This window comes from Delphinus delphis, chromosome 4, assembly GCF_949987515.2.
Source record: "Delphinus delphis chromosome 4, mDelDel1.2, whole genome shotgun sequence".
NCBI classification, from domain to species: domain Eukaryota; kingdom Metazoa; phylum Chordata; class Mammalia; order Artiodactyla; family Delphinidae; genus Delphinus; species Delphinus delphis.
In genome coordinates this window covers 87106397-87122402 of record NC_082686.1, presented here as the reverse complement: position 1 = coordinate 87122402, position 16006 = coordinate 87106397, and the positions used below count along the sequence as shown (strand labels likewise).

Sequence of the window (16006 nt, the reverse complement as noted above, 5' to 3'; positions counted from 1 at the left end):
GGACTTGCTTATGGTAGGACCACCTTGTAATTCAGGTCTGGCTGATTTTGAGGACTGCATTTTCTCCTTTGCCCCCTACTGAGTCATCCTATTTCAAGTTTTCTAAATTGGAATGGAGGCAGGAGCCTGTTTTTCAGAAGGCTCTGTTTATTGTCATGTCCTACTTGTTTTAAGAGCTGCACTTAACTTTCTGTTGAGTTTTTAAAATTTTTAAGAAGTGGGAAATCAAGTCATCAGTCTGACCTACCTGGGCTTCTGCCATTTGCAAAATCATTTCTGTTTCTGTGTTGCACTTAATGAGCGTTTAATTTTTTTTTTTTTAAAAGAACTCACTGATTGCCAACGTAATTAAAATGTGATTAGTCTGTGATTACTCAGAACCTGCTCTGGCCCCTTCAGTCATATCGCTGTCATGGTGCAGATGTCTCCTTGCTGCAGCTGAGGATTTTCCAGCAAGGGGAGCAGAGAGACATTTCATTTACATAGTGGTGGGGCTCCCTGAGGAATGCATTCAGAATAGGATCTGGAGAGTAGAGGCACAGGGCCCAGGGAAGCCAAGCCCCAGTGGTCTGTTCGAAAGCAGTACACACTTACTTAATGCATCTGGGCTCTCATTCTTTTTTTTAAAAATATTTTTATTTATTTATTTATGGCTGTGTTGGGTCTTCATTGCTGCCTGCGGGCTTTCTCTAGTGGTGAGCGGGGGCTACTCTTCCTTGTGCATGGGCTTCTCATTGCGGTGGCTTCTCTTGCTGCGGAGCACGGGCTTCAGGCATGTGGGCTTCAGTAGTTGTGGCACGTGGGCTTCAGTTGTGGCTTGCGGGCTTCAGTTGTGGCTTGCGGGTTCTAGAGCACAGGCTCAGTAGTCGTGGCGCACGGGCTTAGTTGCTCCGCGGCATGTGGGGTCTTCCCGGACCAGGGCTCGAACCCGTGTCCCCTGCGTTGGCAGGTGGATTCTTAACCACTGCACCACCCTGGAAGTCCTAGGGCTCTCATTCTGATCCCCCATGTCAGCACCTGTGCTTTTCAGTGGTGCTCTTAGAGGTTAAGAGGAAGCCACTCTGGAGTAAACTAATTTACACTGAAGTATAGATGACTGAGAACTATTAAGCTTAGGGAGAAGTGTTTGATATCTGTTGTTCTAGGCAGTATACAAATGAGAAGTCCAGGTGGATTGGTAATTTCGAGCGGGCGGGGCGGGGGGGGGTAGGCAATTTGTAGAACCTTTAAGATTCTGTCCATGTTATCAGCTGCCTTAAGCTGTTACTGATTTACCCGTATCCTCCTTGTTCTCTTTTTGGGAATTGAATAGTCTTCTAAAAGTTCCAAATCCACCCCCAATCCCCACCACACACACGGGTCTTTTCTCAGAGCAGGAATGAGGGAAATCAAGCTGTTGGGGGTGGAGACTATTTGATATAGGGTGTTTGTGAGTCAAATGCTGGTCAATTGGGGATGATGTTTTCCCTTCTGTTGTTAGGGGTGGGTTATGAAACACATTATTCAAGTTAGGAAGATTCAGTTGGAAAACTCAGTTTTGGTGTCTCACCAGAAGGCTGCAGAGCCCTGGGGTCTTGGTGGTGGTTTCGAGGAGTCTTTTGGTGTTTCTGTATTCTGAGCACTCTGTAGATTGACTAAATAACGTGTCATGGCCTCAGGATAACCGCTGCTTTTCAAGTGGATGTAGATGCTATAATGGTTTATAAAATATAAATTAATTAAACTGCACTCCTGAATCTAGAGTTTGCTTTCGGTCATGATGTGTGGTTGAACTATAGTTTTCAAAAAGGTAAATGATGACTGTCACGTACATAAAAACTGAACACATACTACAGATTTTCTTTGACTCATTAATTAGGGAACCCGTTAGTTGTTATTACTGGTTCAAAAGCATCTGAAAAGCTATTTAAAAGATATCTAAAGATAATTTGATGGCTGAGTTAGATATAAAACTAGTGTCTATCAGGATCATAACTCCTTGAAGTTACAGGTGTTGACAGAAGAAAGATGCACAGCCTGAAAGTTTCAAGTGACGTTTTCTGCGGGGACCTTACTGAGGACTGTAGCTCTGAAGAACTGCTCTGAAGAGGTAGAGAAGGAGCCAGGATATATAGGAGTTTTTTGCTGGAAGAAAAACATGTAGTCGAGCATTAAAAGATTACTTTAATCACAAAGAAAAGACATCTCAAGTTAATGATTTTAGTACTTTCCTATGTAGGGGAAGATGCAAGAGTCTGGGCTCATTGAAATTATTTCTTAGATATGCATCTTAACTGTCTATCTAAGGCTAGTATCCAGAGCACAGAAAGCTTGCTGTTCTTCTCCATCCTGATTTCCCCTCAGGGTGCACCGTGGCGGCGTAGCTGCAGTGGCTGATGCAGGCTTGATCTGTGTAGAGCTGGAATGGCAGACAGCGTTCCCTTCCACAGCACCCTCTTTCGGTCATAAATTCGACCAAGGTTTGGAGGGCATTTGGTGACCAATTTGTCCCATGGTATTAGGAAATCTCATGTGTAGGTCAGACGAGGATTTTGTTGATAGGCCATTCAACATGCTATTTTTGTATCAGGCCCTGTTGATAACCTAAAATTCTCTGGATCATCTGTCTTACTAGTTTATTACGATCCAGGAAATGTTTTCCCTTATCAGTTCTTTCCATATCTAGAGTTGTACTAGTACAGTTATTCTATATAGAGTTATATATGTGGTCAGTTGCCTCAAGATGTTTAGCCACCATTAATTTTGTCAGAGGCCTGTTTACACGTCAGGTAATGCAAGAGACAACAATCTTTTTTTTTTAATAAAAAAAATATTTTTTATTTTTGGCTGCATTGGGTTTTTGTTGCTGCACGCGGGCTTTTCTCTAGCTGCAGCGAGCGGGGGCTACTCTTCGTTGTGGTTCGTGGGCTTCTCATTGGGTGGCTTCTCTTGTTGCAGAGCATGGGCTCTAGGTGCATGGGCTTCAGTAGTTGTGGCACTCGGGCTTAGTAGTTGTTGGCTCGCGGGCTCTAGAGCGCAGGCTCAGTAGTTGTGGCGCACAGGCTTAGTTGCACCGCGGCATGTGGGATCTTCCCGGACCAGGGCTCGAACCCTTGTCCCCTGCACTGGCAGGCGGATTCTCAACCACTGTGCCACCAGGGAAGTCCCAAGACAACAATCTTGTGAAATAGAATGTCCGTAATATAGCTAGTAACATTAATAAGGTCATAGTACAGCAGAGAGATACAAAACATAAACAGTTTGAAACAACAAAGAGAGAACAAATTAAAACAATGATTAGTATAACTAGTTGTAATCTGGATTGCAGTAAGCCATCAAGTCCAGAGGGGAGCCAGTTGGAGAAGCCAAATCCTGGGGGGATCAGGTAGAGAGAAAAAGGTAATGTTTCATCTTTGTTTACAAAGGTAAACTCTATCAACATGTTGTATATCATAGTTAGCATAAGAGGAAAGTTTTTCTGGAAAAGAAAGATTAAAAGCCACTAATATTTCAGACAAAAAGGCATAAATTTATAAATTATATTTATCATTCAGTTCCATGTGATTAATTCCTGTTGATCTAGATGAAGCCATCAGGTTTTCTATTAGTTTCGTAATTTCTTACCCAGTTTGGTAGTATGATCTAAAAGTCATCAGAAACTTATATTTGTCAAAAAGTCCTTTTTATGGATCTTCTTGAAGATCTTCATTTTGTAAAAGTATCAGAGTAAAACAGTTATAACAGGGAAGAGCCAAACCTGACTACATGTTGGATCTGTTTCTTTTACTTTAACCTTTGCTTTCCGCTGCTTTTGTTCACTAAAAGGATACTCTCTGTACATAATGGCCTGCCTCGGGGAACCCTGCCCCTCTGCCTGAATGTTAAACCAAAGTGCCTTTGTTCAGGCAAACATCCGGACCCTCTCCACCTGTGGATGGCTACAAGAAAGAAGAAATGAACACATCCCCTCCCCGAGGCTGGCCATTCCAGGTGATATTTGCAAAACTTATGGCCTTTTTACTTTACTTCCTCATCTCTTCCCCCCTCTGTGCATCCAAACTGGCATCCAAACCCCGATAAGATGGTTATTTTGAGATTTCGGTCAAAATATTTAAAATATTGAGACTTCAGCCATCTTCTCGGTCTGCCAGCTTTCCGAATAAAGTCGTATTCCTTGCCTCAGCACCTTGTCTCCAATTTACTGGCCTGTTGTGCAGCGAGCAGAGCGAGCTTGGACTCGGTAACAAGTTTGGCTTGGCCAGCCAGCCCGGTCAGGAACATTGGGACAAGGCCCTGGCTGCTGCCGGGACCATTTGTCCTGAGCGTCTTCCCTTCAAAATTCCCTGAAGCGGCACCAGCTACCCCAGCGCTTGGCAGTTGAAGCAAGGAACCGACCAACTTCCGCAAGTCCACAGACTCGATTTTGTAGAGATTGGTAAGTCTACCCAGTTTGGTAACCGGTTCGTTGGTTGTGGTCTTGATCTTGTTTTGGTTTTGTGTATCCTTTTGTGTCGCGAGTTGGGGAACTTGAGTTTGTAGGGTAAGTCGCTCCGGTGTGCACACCCGGAACATATTCCCCTCTCAGTTTGGGCTTTTCCTTTCCGGGATAAGCCAGTTTGTTTGATTGGGGTACCCTGTTGGAGGGGGGACTTGTCGTCAGACTCTACCTGATTTGGGACCGGTTCGGTAGGGAACTAGTTCGTTGGTTTTGTAGGGTAAGTCTACCTGATTTGGGAACTAATTTGTTGGTTTTGTAGGGTAAGTCTATCTGATTCGGGAACCGTTGGTTTTGGTCTTGGTTTTGCGTGCATCGATGCTAGAATTTGTTTGGGCCTTTTGTGTTGGAATTTGTTGGCATCTTTTGTGTTTTGGTGTTATCAAACTTATAAAAAATAGGAAATACTCCATCCATCCCGAAGGAGAGCCCTTTGGAGCATATATTAGATAAATGGGCTAAACATAGCCGGGAGCCTCTGACTAAGAAAGACATGATGTACCATTGTAATAGGATGTGGACCCAATATGTAAGATCAGAAGGGCAATGGCCCCTGAATGGCTCACTCAATTATTACAGGATCTCGCAGTTAGAAGTGTTTTGCAAAAGAGCAGGCTGTACCAGCAGTTGTTCCAACTGCCCACCCCGCATGCCACCGCGATATTCACTGCCTCCTGTTTCCCCTACCCGTGGGTATCTAATAGAAGTTTCTTTGTTAACCCTTGGAGCACAGGAGCCTGATTTAATATCACCAGCTAAGACTCCACAGGGCACCCAATTCGGACTGGGAGCCGCTTCCGCAGCAGGGCAGTTTCCCTTGCGCTGACATCCTGTAAGAGGCCAGGGGGACTCCCTTGGACTTGAGGCGTCAGATTCTAATTTCCCCACAGGAGCTGCAGGTAACTTTGACAGTGGGGAACAAGTTGATTGACTACCTTCCCTATTTATCTTAAGAGGCTTGTAAATATTAAAGGGGAAACAAAGTCATCCTAGGAAAAACTTGCCTGTGTCTTTGAGATGCAAATGTCCTATCTGGTCTTCTCAGGAACCCTCATTTCTGCCATCTTTTTAAAATGCAAACTTTGAAAAGAGGGTAAAGTAATTTAGAAATTGACTTGTCAAGGCTAAATAAAAAACCTAAGTGTATTTTCTATAAAAATTCAGTCATCTAGACAAGTGAGCTTGATTTGTTCCATCTGCCAGAAACCTAATTTTAATCCAACCTCTTTTTGTGAACTGATGGGTTTTACATTGTTGTACCTGACTCAGGGCTGAAATTTTGAAATGAGAACTGTGATGTCTCTGTGTGCTTGTGTCCTTGTATGTGTCTTTGTCTTCGGATAACATTGCTGAGGTTGACTTGTGGATGAGCTCTATTTAATTGGCGTAAAGAAAAGTAAGCGCTTACAAACCAAACAATTCTAAATACAAGAAAAATTAAGCTAAATGAGTTTCAGGTTCACGTGAACTGAGACATATTCAGTATTAATGTTTGTTGATCTAATTAATACAGACGTGTCATTAGAGTCATCAGGTATAATACTTTTATTGTGCCTAGGTTTAATATAAGCTAAATAAAATCTTGTTATATCTGTTGCAAATTTGTCATCAAGGAAAGTAACTTGATGTGAAGAAACTTTTAAGAAAATGCAAATGAGATAAGAGCTTTAGGTGAACTTCAAAAAATAATTATCTTTTGGGAATGTCTATCTAAAATTAATCTCTCCAGATATTAGACAACTTGAAAGTTAGAATTGTGCTAAAATGAATTAAGTGATGGAAGGTTTATGGAAAGTGGACCCCAAGAAAAGAGTTTTGTTCATGGTCAGGATTGACTAAGTTTAAAACAAGTTTGAGTAAATAAATTTTAAAAGTAAGCTGTTGCAAAACTTGAATGTGGCTTTTCTCTTTGTTAAGAAGACAAGGTTTCCTAGGATTTTGAACTGCCTTTGCTAACAGATTTTAAGTTTCTCTACCTTTTAAGTGATCTGTTCTATATTTGCCTTTGAAATCTTTTATTGTCACTTAGGTTAAGTGAATAACTATTGTTTCCCAGTGACCTGTGATCCTATCTGACTGTTTTAATTAAACCCTTTTGACATTTTTTTGACAAAACTTCCCAAATCAAATTATGAAGCTCCTTTGACCTCTAGCTAACTTTGGGATGCTTCAAAGGGCCCCTGAAACATCCCAAAGAGAGATATTAACTAATTAGGTTCACTTGGTATGTTGAATTACGTGGGAAGTGTTGTCAGATAAGTAATAAATCTTCTTGGGTTATATTGTATGGCAAATGATACAGGTATTCTAGAGATTATATGGAGTTCCTAAAATTTGGTATGTCCTGGTAAAATGTTATCAGTCATAATTCTAGTTATTATCTGAAAGTGTTCCATGTCACAGCAGTAACCAAGTTACTTTGTCAATTGCACTGTAATCAGATTTAAACGTGCCTTCTTAAGTCTTTCGTCATTATAGACAGTTATGGTTTCATTCTGACGCCTTTGCAAAAATGCTTCCTCTTCAAGAAGATTTATAGAAAGGAGCTTTGGATAAATACAAGTTTCTGACTTTCAGACCATCGTGGTGAACTGGGTAGGAAATCGAAGAGTTCTAATGGGAAACCTGATGGCTTCATAAAGCTGTTAACAAGGATTTAGTTACATAAGACTGAGTAAACTGGTGAATATGGTTATAATTTTTATGATTTCTGTCTGAAAAATGGTTTAAATCTGTGTTTTCCAGGTGTAAGGAAAAGCTTCCCCTTAAACTAATTATGACTTGCAGTAATTTGGTAAATTATACCTTTGTAAGCCAATTGTTTGTGCTTTGTGTCTCCCTGCTGCACTCTGTCTTTGTCAGTGTTACTAGCTGCATTACTTATATCCCATCTATTTTATAAGATTGTTGTCTCTTAAAGTACCCAGTGCGTAACCAGGCCTCCAACAAAACTTCTATCGGCTAAACGTCTTGAGGAAATAGGTCACATTTATAACATAAAATAATTGTAATAGTGTGATTCTAGGTATGGGAAGAAGCAACAAGGGAAAATGTCTCCTGGATCATAATTAGATAGAGGATCCAGAGAATCTTTAATTATCAATAGGGCCTAATCCGAAAACCAGCACCTGGAGTGGCATATCAAGAATTTTCGCCTGATCTGGGATGAGCCTCCCAGCGCCGTGGGACAAATTTGATCATGAAATGTCTCCCAGTATTGGTCAAAATCCTGACCAAGAGGAGAGGATCTGAGAAATGAAATATTTCCTGCCACATCAGTCATTAGTGATTGCAGCCCTCCAATGTGAGCCGTGGGCCCTGAGGAAACTCAGGGTATGAAAATACAGGATACAGGCCCCAGATAGCTGAGGTGCATATCAAGGGAGTGATTTCAGTGCCTTTTCCCATACATAGAAAAGGGCTAAATTCCTTAACTTGAGATGGTGCCTCCTGGGATTGAAGCCCTCAAAATTCCCACTGAATAGATCATAACTCTCAACTTTTAGGTTGTGAATACTTTTTTAAGACTACAGGAGTAAAGGAGACACTTTCAGAGGAACAAAAGAAACAACGTTTGGAACACTGGCACTGATGGTGAACACTCCCAGGAAGATCCATCTGACTTTGTCACCCGTTTTTCTACAAGATTGTGGAATGGACATTGACAGTGGGGAATTGTATCAGGGAAGAGCCAAACCTGATTACATGTTGCATCTGTTTCTTTCTTTTTTTTTTTTTTTTTTTGCGGTACGCGGGCGTCTCACTGCTGTGGCCTCTCCCCCTGCGGAGCACAGGCTCCAGACGCACAGGCTCAGCGGCCATGGCTCACGGACCCAGCCACTCCGCGATCTTCCCAGACTGGGGCGCGAACCCGTGTTCCCTGCATTGGCAGGCAGACTCTCAACCACTGCACCACCAGGGAAGCCCGGATCTGTTTCTTTTACTTTAACCTTTGCTTTCCGACGCTTTTGTTCACTAAAAGGATACTGTCTATATACATAATGGCCTGCCTTGGGGAACCTTACCCCTCTGCCTGAATGTTAAACTAAAGTGCCTTTGTTCAGGCAAACATCCGGACCCTCTCCACCTGTGGATGGCTACAAGAAAGAAGAAATGAACACATCCCCTCCCCAGGCTGGCCATTCCAGGTGATATTTGCAAAACTTATGGCCTTTTTACTTTTCTTCCTCATCTCCTCCCCATCTCTGTGCTATAAAAGAAACTGGCATCCAAACCCTGATAAGATGGTTATTTTGAGACTTTAGTCTGCCATCTTCTCGGTCTGCTGGCTTTCTGAATAAAGTCGTATTCCTTGCCTCAGCACCCTGTTTCTGACTTATTGGCCTGTCGTGCAGTGAGCAGAGCGAGCTTGGACTCAGTAGCACAATGACAAAAGACTTAAAATGGCATGGTTAAACATATTATAATGCAACTGATAAGAAACTTGGTTATTTCTAGGACAAACAGCATTTTAAGATAATAACCAGAATTATGACTGGTAACATTATACCAGGATATACCAGATTTTTAGGAATTCCATATAATTTTTGGAATATCTATATTAATGACATCTACCCATATAATATAACCTAAGAAGGTTTATCACCGCTTATTTGACAATGTTTCCCATGTAATTTAACATACCAAATAAGTCTAATAAACAAAGAGTTGAAACAACTCTTTGGGTTGTTTCAAGGGCCCTTGGAAGCATCCCAAAGTTAGCTAGAGGTCAAAAGAGTTTCATTTAGAATTTGACTCGGGAAATTTTGTCAAAGATAGCAAATGGTTTTAAAACACTTGGTCACATAGGATCATAGGTCACTGTGAAACAATATCTATTCATTGAATCAAAGAGACAGTAAAAGATTTTAAAGGCAAATACAGAAAGTTACAACAGATTACTTAACAGATAAAGAAAGTTTATAGTCTGTTACCAAAAGCAGATCAGTGTTCTAAGAAAACTTTGGAGGGGGCATCTGCAGTGGCTGTTGGCTTGATCCTTGTAGAACTGAAATGGGAGGCAACATACACACAGGTGGACCTCGTTTTATTGTGCTTCGCTTTGTTGTGCTTCAGAGACATTGTGTTTTTTACAAAGTGAAGGCTTATGGCAACGATGCGTCAAGCAAGACTGTTGGCGCCATGTTTCCAACAGCATTTGCTCACTTAGTATCTCTGTGTCACATTTCGGTCATTCTCGCAATATTTCAGACCCTCCACCAGCAAAAAGATTACAACTTGCTGAAGGCTCAGATGATGGTTAGCATTTTTAGCCTTAAAATATTTTTAAATTAAGATATGTACATTGCTTTTTTAGACATAATGCTATTGCATACCTAAGAGGCTACAGTATAGTGTAACATAGCTTTTATTTATATGCACTGGGAAACCAAAAAACTTCATGGGACTCGCTTTATTTTGATATTTGCTTCATTGTGGTGGTCTGGAACAGAGCTCACAATCTCTCTGAGGTATGTCTATATATATTCCACTGGAGAGAATTTTTTGATATCTTTCCCAGACAAAAATCTACAACTTAACAAGTAACTTCACTAAGTTTGGAAGCTTTCTTTAATCAGTAGTAAGTAGTGAGATGAACTAAGTTCATTCCCCTAGACCAGGGGCCAGCACATTTTTTCTCTGAAGGTCCAGATAGTAAATGTTTCAGGCTTCACGGGCCATACACTTGTCGTCTCATATTTTTGTCCCCCTTCTTTCCCCCTTTCTTCTGGGCAGCACAAAAACAGGCTGTGAGCTGGATTTGGCCTATGGGGCATCGTATGCCAGTCCCTACCCTAGACCATCCTTGGGTGGCCTTTCCTCCACATGATACGAAAGGGCATTCTGCCTACCCCTTCTGCTTTCCAAGTTTGCATATCATTTTTCTGACAGTGCTTTCTCAAAGAATAAAATCAAGTTCAATCCCTTATTATGTTGGGTGGAGGTGGTAAAATTTTGATGTTAAAAAATTCTTCGTATTAGAAAGGTTGTGAACATGTTCCTAAGTTCAGAAAAGGATGGGATTTGTTGGGAGAGGGAAGTGGGGATGCTAGTTTCAGACAGTTTAATTCTGGCTCATTAGAGGGACTCTGTTGGCCAAAGTGGTTTAGGCAGTTTTGTGCAGTTCTTCCGGGTACTTTGAAAGCTTCCCTGTTTAAAGTCTGTTAGCGCAAGTTCTTTTGCCCGACGCGCAGTGAGACCAAACAAACCGAGACATCAGAGTTTGGAGCAGAGAAAGGTTTATCGCAGGGCCATGCAAGGGAACGGGTTGCTCATGCTCAAAAAATACCCCGAGCTCCCCCCACAGGTTTCGGCAAAGCATTTTTTTTTTTTTTTTTTTTTTTTTTTTTTTTTTTTTTTTGCTGTACGTGGGCCTCTCACTGTTGTGGCCTCTCCCGTTGTGGAGCACAGGCTCCGGATGCGCAGGCTCAGCGGCCATGGCTCACGGGCCCAGCCGCTCCGCGGCATGTGGAATCTTCCCGGACCGGGGCACGAACCCGCGTCCCCTGCATCGGCAGGCCAACCCTCAACCACTGCGCCACCAGGGAAACCCTCAGCAAAGCAGTTTTAAAAGCCAGGTGAGGTAGGTGTGTCGCAGGTTATGTGATCAGCCTGTGCACAGTTCTCTGATTGGCTGATGGTGAGGCAACAGGGTGGTGTCACAGGGGTTGACATTATCAATCCTCAGGCTCCAGTAGGCCTGGGGGCCATGTACTCATGATCATCAAGTAGTGAACATCTTCCATTTGGTGCGGAGTTTTCACATCTGTAAAACAACTCAGGAAATGTGCATCAAATACTGTTGTCTAGGTACAGAGAGTAGCTAAAGCAGAGGATATGGGGAGGGGTCTGTCCCGGGAAGGCCCCATAGAGTCCTGCTCGGTTACAAGTCAACAGTTTTGAACTGATTTCACCTTGCTTAAAAATGCCTTTTCTAGCTATATAAAAAGGGGTCTCTGTACTTTTTGAGAGTGTGGTGATGCTATTTTTGGAGGGAGACCTCTGGGAACAAGGAGAAGAATCAGCAAGTGGCTTCCCTGTCTGGTTTATTCACCTTGACTTTCTCTTTGGAAACAAAGATAAACTGAGATTTCTCACCTGTTGAATTTTTGCAGATTTATCGAGATTCTCTTTTGCTGTTGGTTCCTAGCAGGAGGGCTTGAATAATGCATGGAGCGGTCGCTTCTATTGATAAACACAGTTAATTTTAATTACAGGACTAAGATTTATGCTAATATTTTTTTCTTTATTTTTATGATTTTGAGTATACACGTGAATTAATTGCTTTTAACTAAAGAGGGGGAAATGCCTTTGGGGGCTTAATGACATGTTTGGGTGTGTTGGAGTGTATGGATTTGTTCTTTTCTCTATGTCTGTCTATTTTGTTAACATGTTGGCTTGTTGGTATCTGAGCAATGTTTCACTGAAATGACCCTGGCTTATGGTGAGAAGTGCTCATTAAATACTCTGTTCAGTTATTTAAGGCATTGTTTTGGGGGACAGTTTCTTGTGAGGGAAAAGCCTTCTTCGGAGGATCACATACTCTCTTCATTCCATGAAAATTCTAAGAGGGCAGCCACCTTGTGGGAGACCAGCCCCGTATCTCTCAAATTGAAGATTTGGAATTTGATATAAAATTATTCCTAGAGAGCTTTAAAAACCAACCAGGGTCTAGGAACATGAAAAAGTCTCAGCCTACACTCTCTCTTGTTTACTAGGGTGGGGATGGGTTCTTAGTGATGGGGAACACTGGGGAGGGCCGACAAGGGTAGGGTCCCTGGATCTCTAAGTGCCAGGCAAAATGATTGTCATTCACAACTGTTTTTGCCTGGTTTCTGTTTCAAACCTGTGATTTTTTTTTTTTTTTTTTTTCCGGTGTGTGTGTGTTGGGGTTTTCAGCTGATGTGATAGCTAGTGACAAAAACTTAGTTAAGGATGGGAAAGGCAATCCCCTCTGATTCATTTCTTTTTAAAATAATTATTTCACTAATTTATACCCCAATTTATACTTTGGTAGGGGGTTTATAAAAATGTATACAATATGAAAAGATAGAAAAACAAGTGAGGACATGGGGTGAAGGGAGCCATGCCTAATGCATGCTGAGCACTGTTCTCTGTGTCTGGAATATTCCAGTAAACAAAACAGACAAATGAAATTAAAAATATATATATTTGGTGAGTTTATAAAACTAAAAAAAAAAAAAAACCCCAAAAAATCCCAAACAAACTTCTCATCCTTATGGAGCTATGTTCTAGCCTGGGATAAAAGGAAATAGACAGTAAGTAAATACACAAGTATGTGATATGGTGTTATTTTGAGCTCTGTGGACAACAGTAAAACAAGGTTGGGGTGAGGGTGGGGTGGAAGGAGGGAGGAGTTGCTATTTATAAGGAAGGCCTCTCTGAGATGACATTTGATCTGAGACCTCGATGAAGTGAGGACTGGATCACGTGGCATCTGAAAGAAGAGTTTCAGATAGAGGGACCGTAGGTGTGGGGCTTGAAGCCCTCTCTGTCAGTGAGAGGAGTAGCCGGTGTGTTTGAGGAGAACCCAGGAGGCCGGAGGAGCTGGAGTGGAGGGGGAGAGTGGAAGGAGGTGGGGGGACCTCATAGGTCATTGTTAGAGTGAGATTTGCAGCCATACTGAGAGTGGTTGGTAGGGGTAAGGGAGGAAGCAGGGAGCCCCGTTAGGAGGGGAGGCTATTGTAATAATTCAGACAAGAGATGATGGTAACTTGGATTGGGGCTTACTAGTGGAGGTGGTAGGAAGTCGTTGGATTCTGCATATATTTTGAAGGAAATGCTGGATATATTTTTGGAGGATTTGCTGATGCATTGGATGTGTGTAAACAGTGGGAGAGAGGAGTCCAGATTTTGTCCTGAGTTACTGGGAGAATTGAGATGGATAAAGCTGAGGAGAGAATGCTCAACAAACTGGGAATGAAAGGGAACTTCCTCAACCTAATAAATGGTACCTACCAAAAAACCACAGCTCACATCATGCTTCATGGTGAAGACTGAGTGCTTTTCCCCTAAGAGCAGGAACAAGACAAGGATGTCCACTCTTGCCACATCTATTTAACATTGTGAAAGAGGTACTAGCCATGGCAGTTAAGCAAGAAAAAGAAATAAAAGACATCCAGATAAGCAAGGAAGAAGTAAAACTAATTCTGTTTGCAGATGACATGGTCTTGTATATAGAAAATCCTAAGGAATCTACTTTAAAAATGATTAGAACTAATAAATGGATTCAGAAAGGTTGCAGGAAACAAGACCAATATACAAAATTCAATTGTAGTTCTGTACGTTAGCAGTGAACATTCTGGAAATGAAATTAAGAACATAATTCCATTTAATGCCATGAGACTGGATGAGATCAACCAGAGAGGGAAGGGGTAGGGGAGGTGGCAGAGAGAGGATGAGAATGTACAGGGGGTGTGTGTGTGTGTGTGTGTGTGTGTGTGTGTGTGTGTGTGTGTGTGTGTGTGTGTGTGTGTGTGTGTGTGTGTGTGTGTTTGCGTGCGTGCGTGAGAGAGAGAGAAGATAGAGAGAGAGAGAGAGAGAGAGAGAGAGAGAGAGAGAGAAGATAGAGAGAGGGAAGAAAGGCTTGAGGTCAGAGCCCCAGGTCACCAATGTTTAAAAGTCAGGAGAAGAGGAGAAGCCAGTGAGGCACCTGGAAAACAAAAAAGACAGCCATGTCCTGGGGGCAGATGTTTGGGGAAGGAGGAGAAGTGGTCCATAGTATGTGATGCGCCGAAGGCTAAGATGAGGACTGGGGATTCACAGCTGAATATGTGGATGAGCATTGGTGAACGGCAAGAGAGAGAAAGAATGAGAGAGGGAGGAGCGAGGAAAAGGGTCTGTCCAGAACCAGTACACTTGTAAAACACAACAGAACTTGAGTACCAAAAACAATGAATATGCAAGCCCATTTTTTTCCTTAATTAGATTCAACAGACATGAATATTCCTCTCAAATTATTATAAGAGTCTGTAAACGCTAACTCAGTTTCTGTACCTGTCTCGTCGTAGTCTGCAGCAGTTTGCGGAGTTGCACTGGTGCCAGTCTGTGGAAGCCACTTTGCCGGTGTTGTGCAGGCCTAGGATTGGCTGGGGGGCGGTGGGTGGGGGAATGAGCTGAAATTCCTTCACCCTGGATTTGGTACAGCATGTGCTGTGCAAGATGACAGCAGATACTTGTTAGAGAATAAACATCCATCTTAAGCTCCAGGAGGCTATATATCTCCTTGTTCAGAAGGCATGAAGCCTGAATTTTGGTCCCATGGAGGTTATAATCATGAGCCAGTCAGAAATCACAAGACGCATTTCTGAGCATTATCCCTTTCTACAAATGATAACACCTATCTGCTGTCTTCCTCCTAATCCTGACATTTGTGTGGTATTTTAGTCTGAATTGCTCATTTAAGCCTCATACAACCTTGTGAAGTGGGTGGATTTTTCATTTCTGTGAAGAAATGGGCTCCGGGAGATGAAACAACTTCTCCACCCTCATGCCGCTTGGAAGTGGTGGAGCCGGGACTACCCTTTGAGACCTGTGAGCTTGCCACCAGACTGGGCTGTGGGACTTTTAATCCCCTTTCAGATAGGAGCTTAAGGTCAGCTGTAAAGTTCATGTCCTGCTTTGTTATGAATTTGCAGGTTGAAGTTGCTGTCCCTTTGGGTAGGTGGGTGTGTTCTCAACGTAGTAAGTAAATAGACTTTCATTCTGAACAGTTGCTGGATTACACTCTCGTTGGCTTTAAATTCTGGTCAGAAGTGCTGTTGATTTCTAGAAATGCTGCCTTGTAACTGAGTTGTTTCCTCTTTCATAGTGTATGAATTATTTGCGTTCATCAGTCACATGGGGACATCTACCATGAGTGGACACTACGTTTGTCACATCAAAAAGGAAGGAAGGTGAGTCTTTTTGAGAAGGTAAACTAATATCTATGTTTTATTGAGGACCTGCTATGTACCAGGCACTCCACTAGGTGTTTCATATGTTATCTCATTTGGTTTTCATAATGGTCTTGTAGGGATAGACTCTTAAAGCCATTTTACACATCAGGGCACTAAGGCTCAGACAGGCTAAATAGCTTGATGTTTGCAGCTATGTCAGAGCTAGTATTCAGCGTCACTCTTCACTGTCATAGCAAGGGGACCTCCCAAAGTAAAGACGCATCCCGCAGCAGAATGTGTGTCCATATTTGGAACCTCCCCAGGGTTGCCAGGTTTAGCCAACAAAACGAAACAAAACAAGAAAACCAGGATGCCCTATTATGTTTGAATTTCAGATAATGAATAACTTTTTAGTATAAATATGTCTCAGCTGTTGCATGGGACATACTTGTATTAAAAAAGTATTTGTTGCTTATGTGAGATTCAAACTTGACTGGGTATCCTGTGTTTTATCTGGTAACTCCAACACCCAGTGTTTGCCCTATTGTAGCTTTGGCTTCTTAAGAATTGTTACGTGTGTGGTGAGCTAGGAATGAGACAGTTGGGGGGGTGTAAGGCCGCTGCTCTCTTCAGA

At 42.2% G+C, this 16006-nt stretch overlaps 1 protein-coding gene across 1 annotated transcript in view; it reads left to right on the top strand.

The window, feature by feature from the left end:
* Window positions 1-16006, top strand: part of USP13 (ubiquitin specific peptidase 13) — a 121022-nt gene that overhangs the window by 100808 nt on the left and 4208 nt on the right. Inside the window, exon 20 of the mRNA XM_060011089.1 lies at window positions 15306-15390. Coding sequence (XP_059867072.1) covers window positions 15306-15390 — 85 coding nt within the window. The remainder of the gene's footprint in view (window positions 1-15305; window positions 15391-16006) is intronic.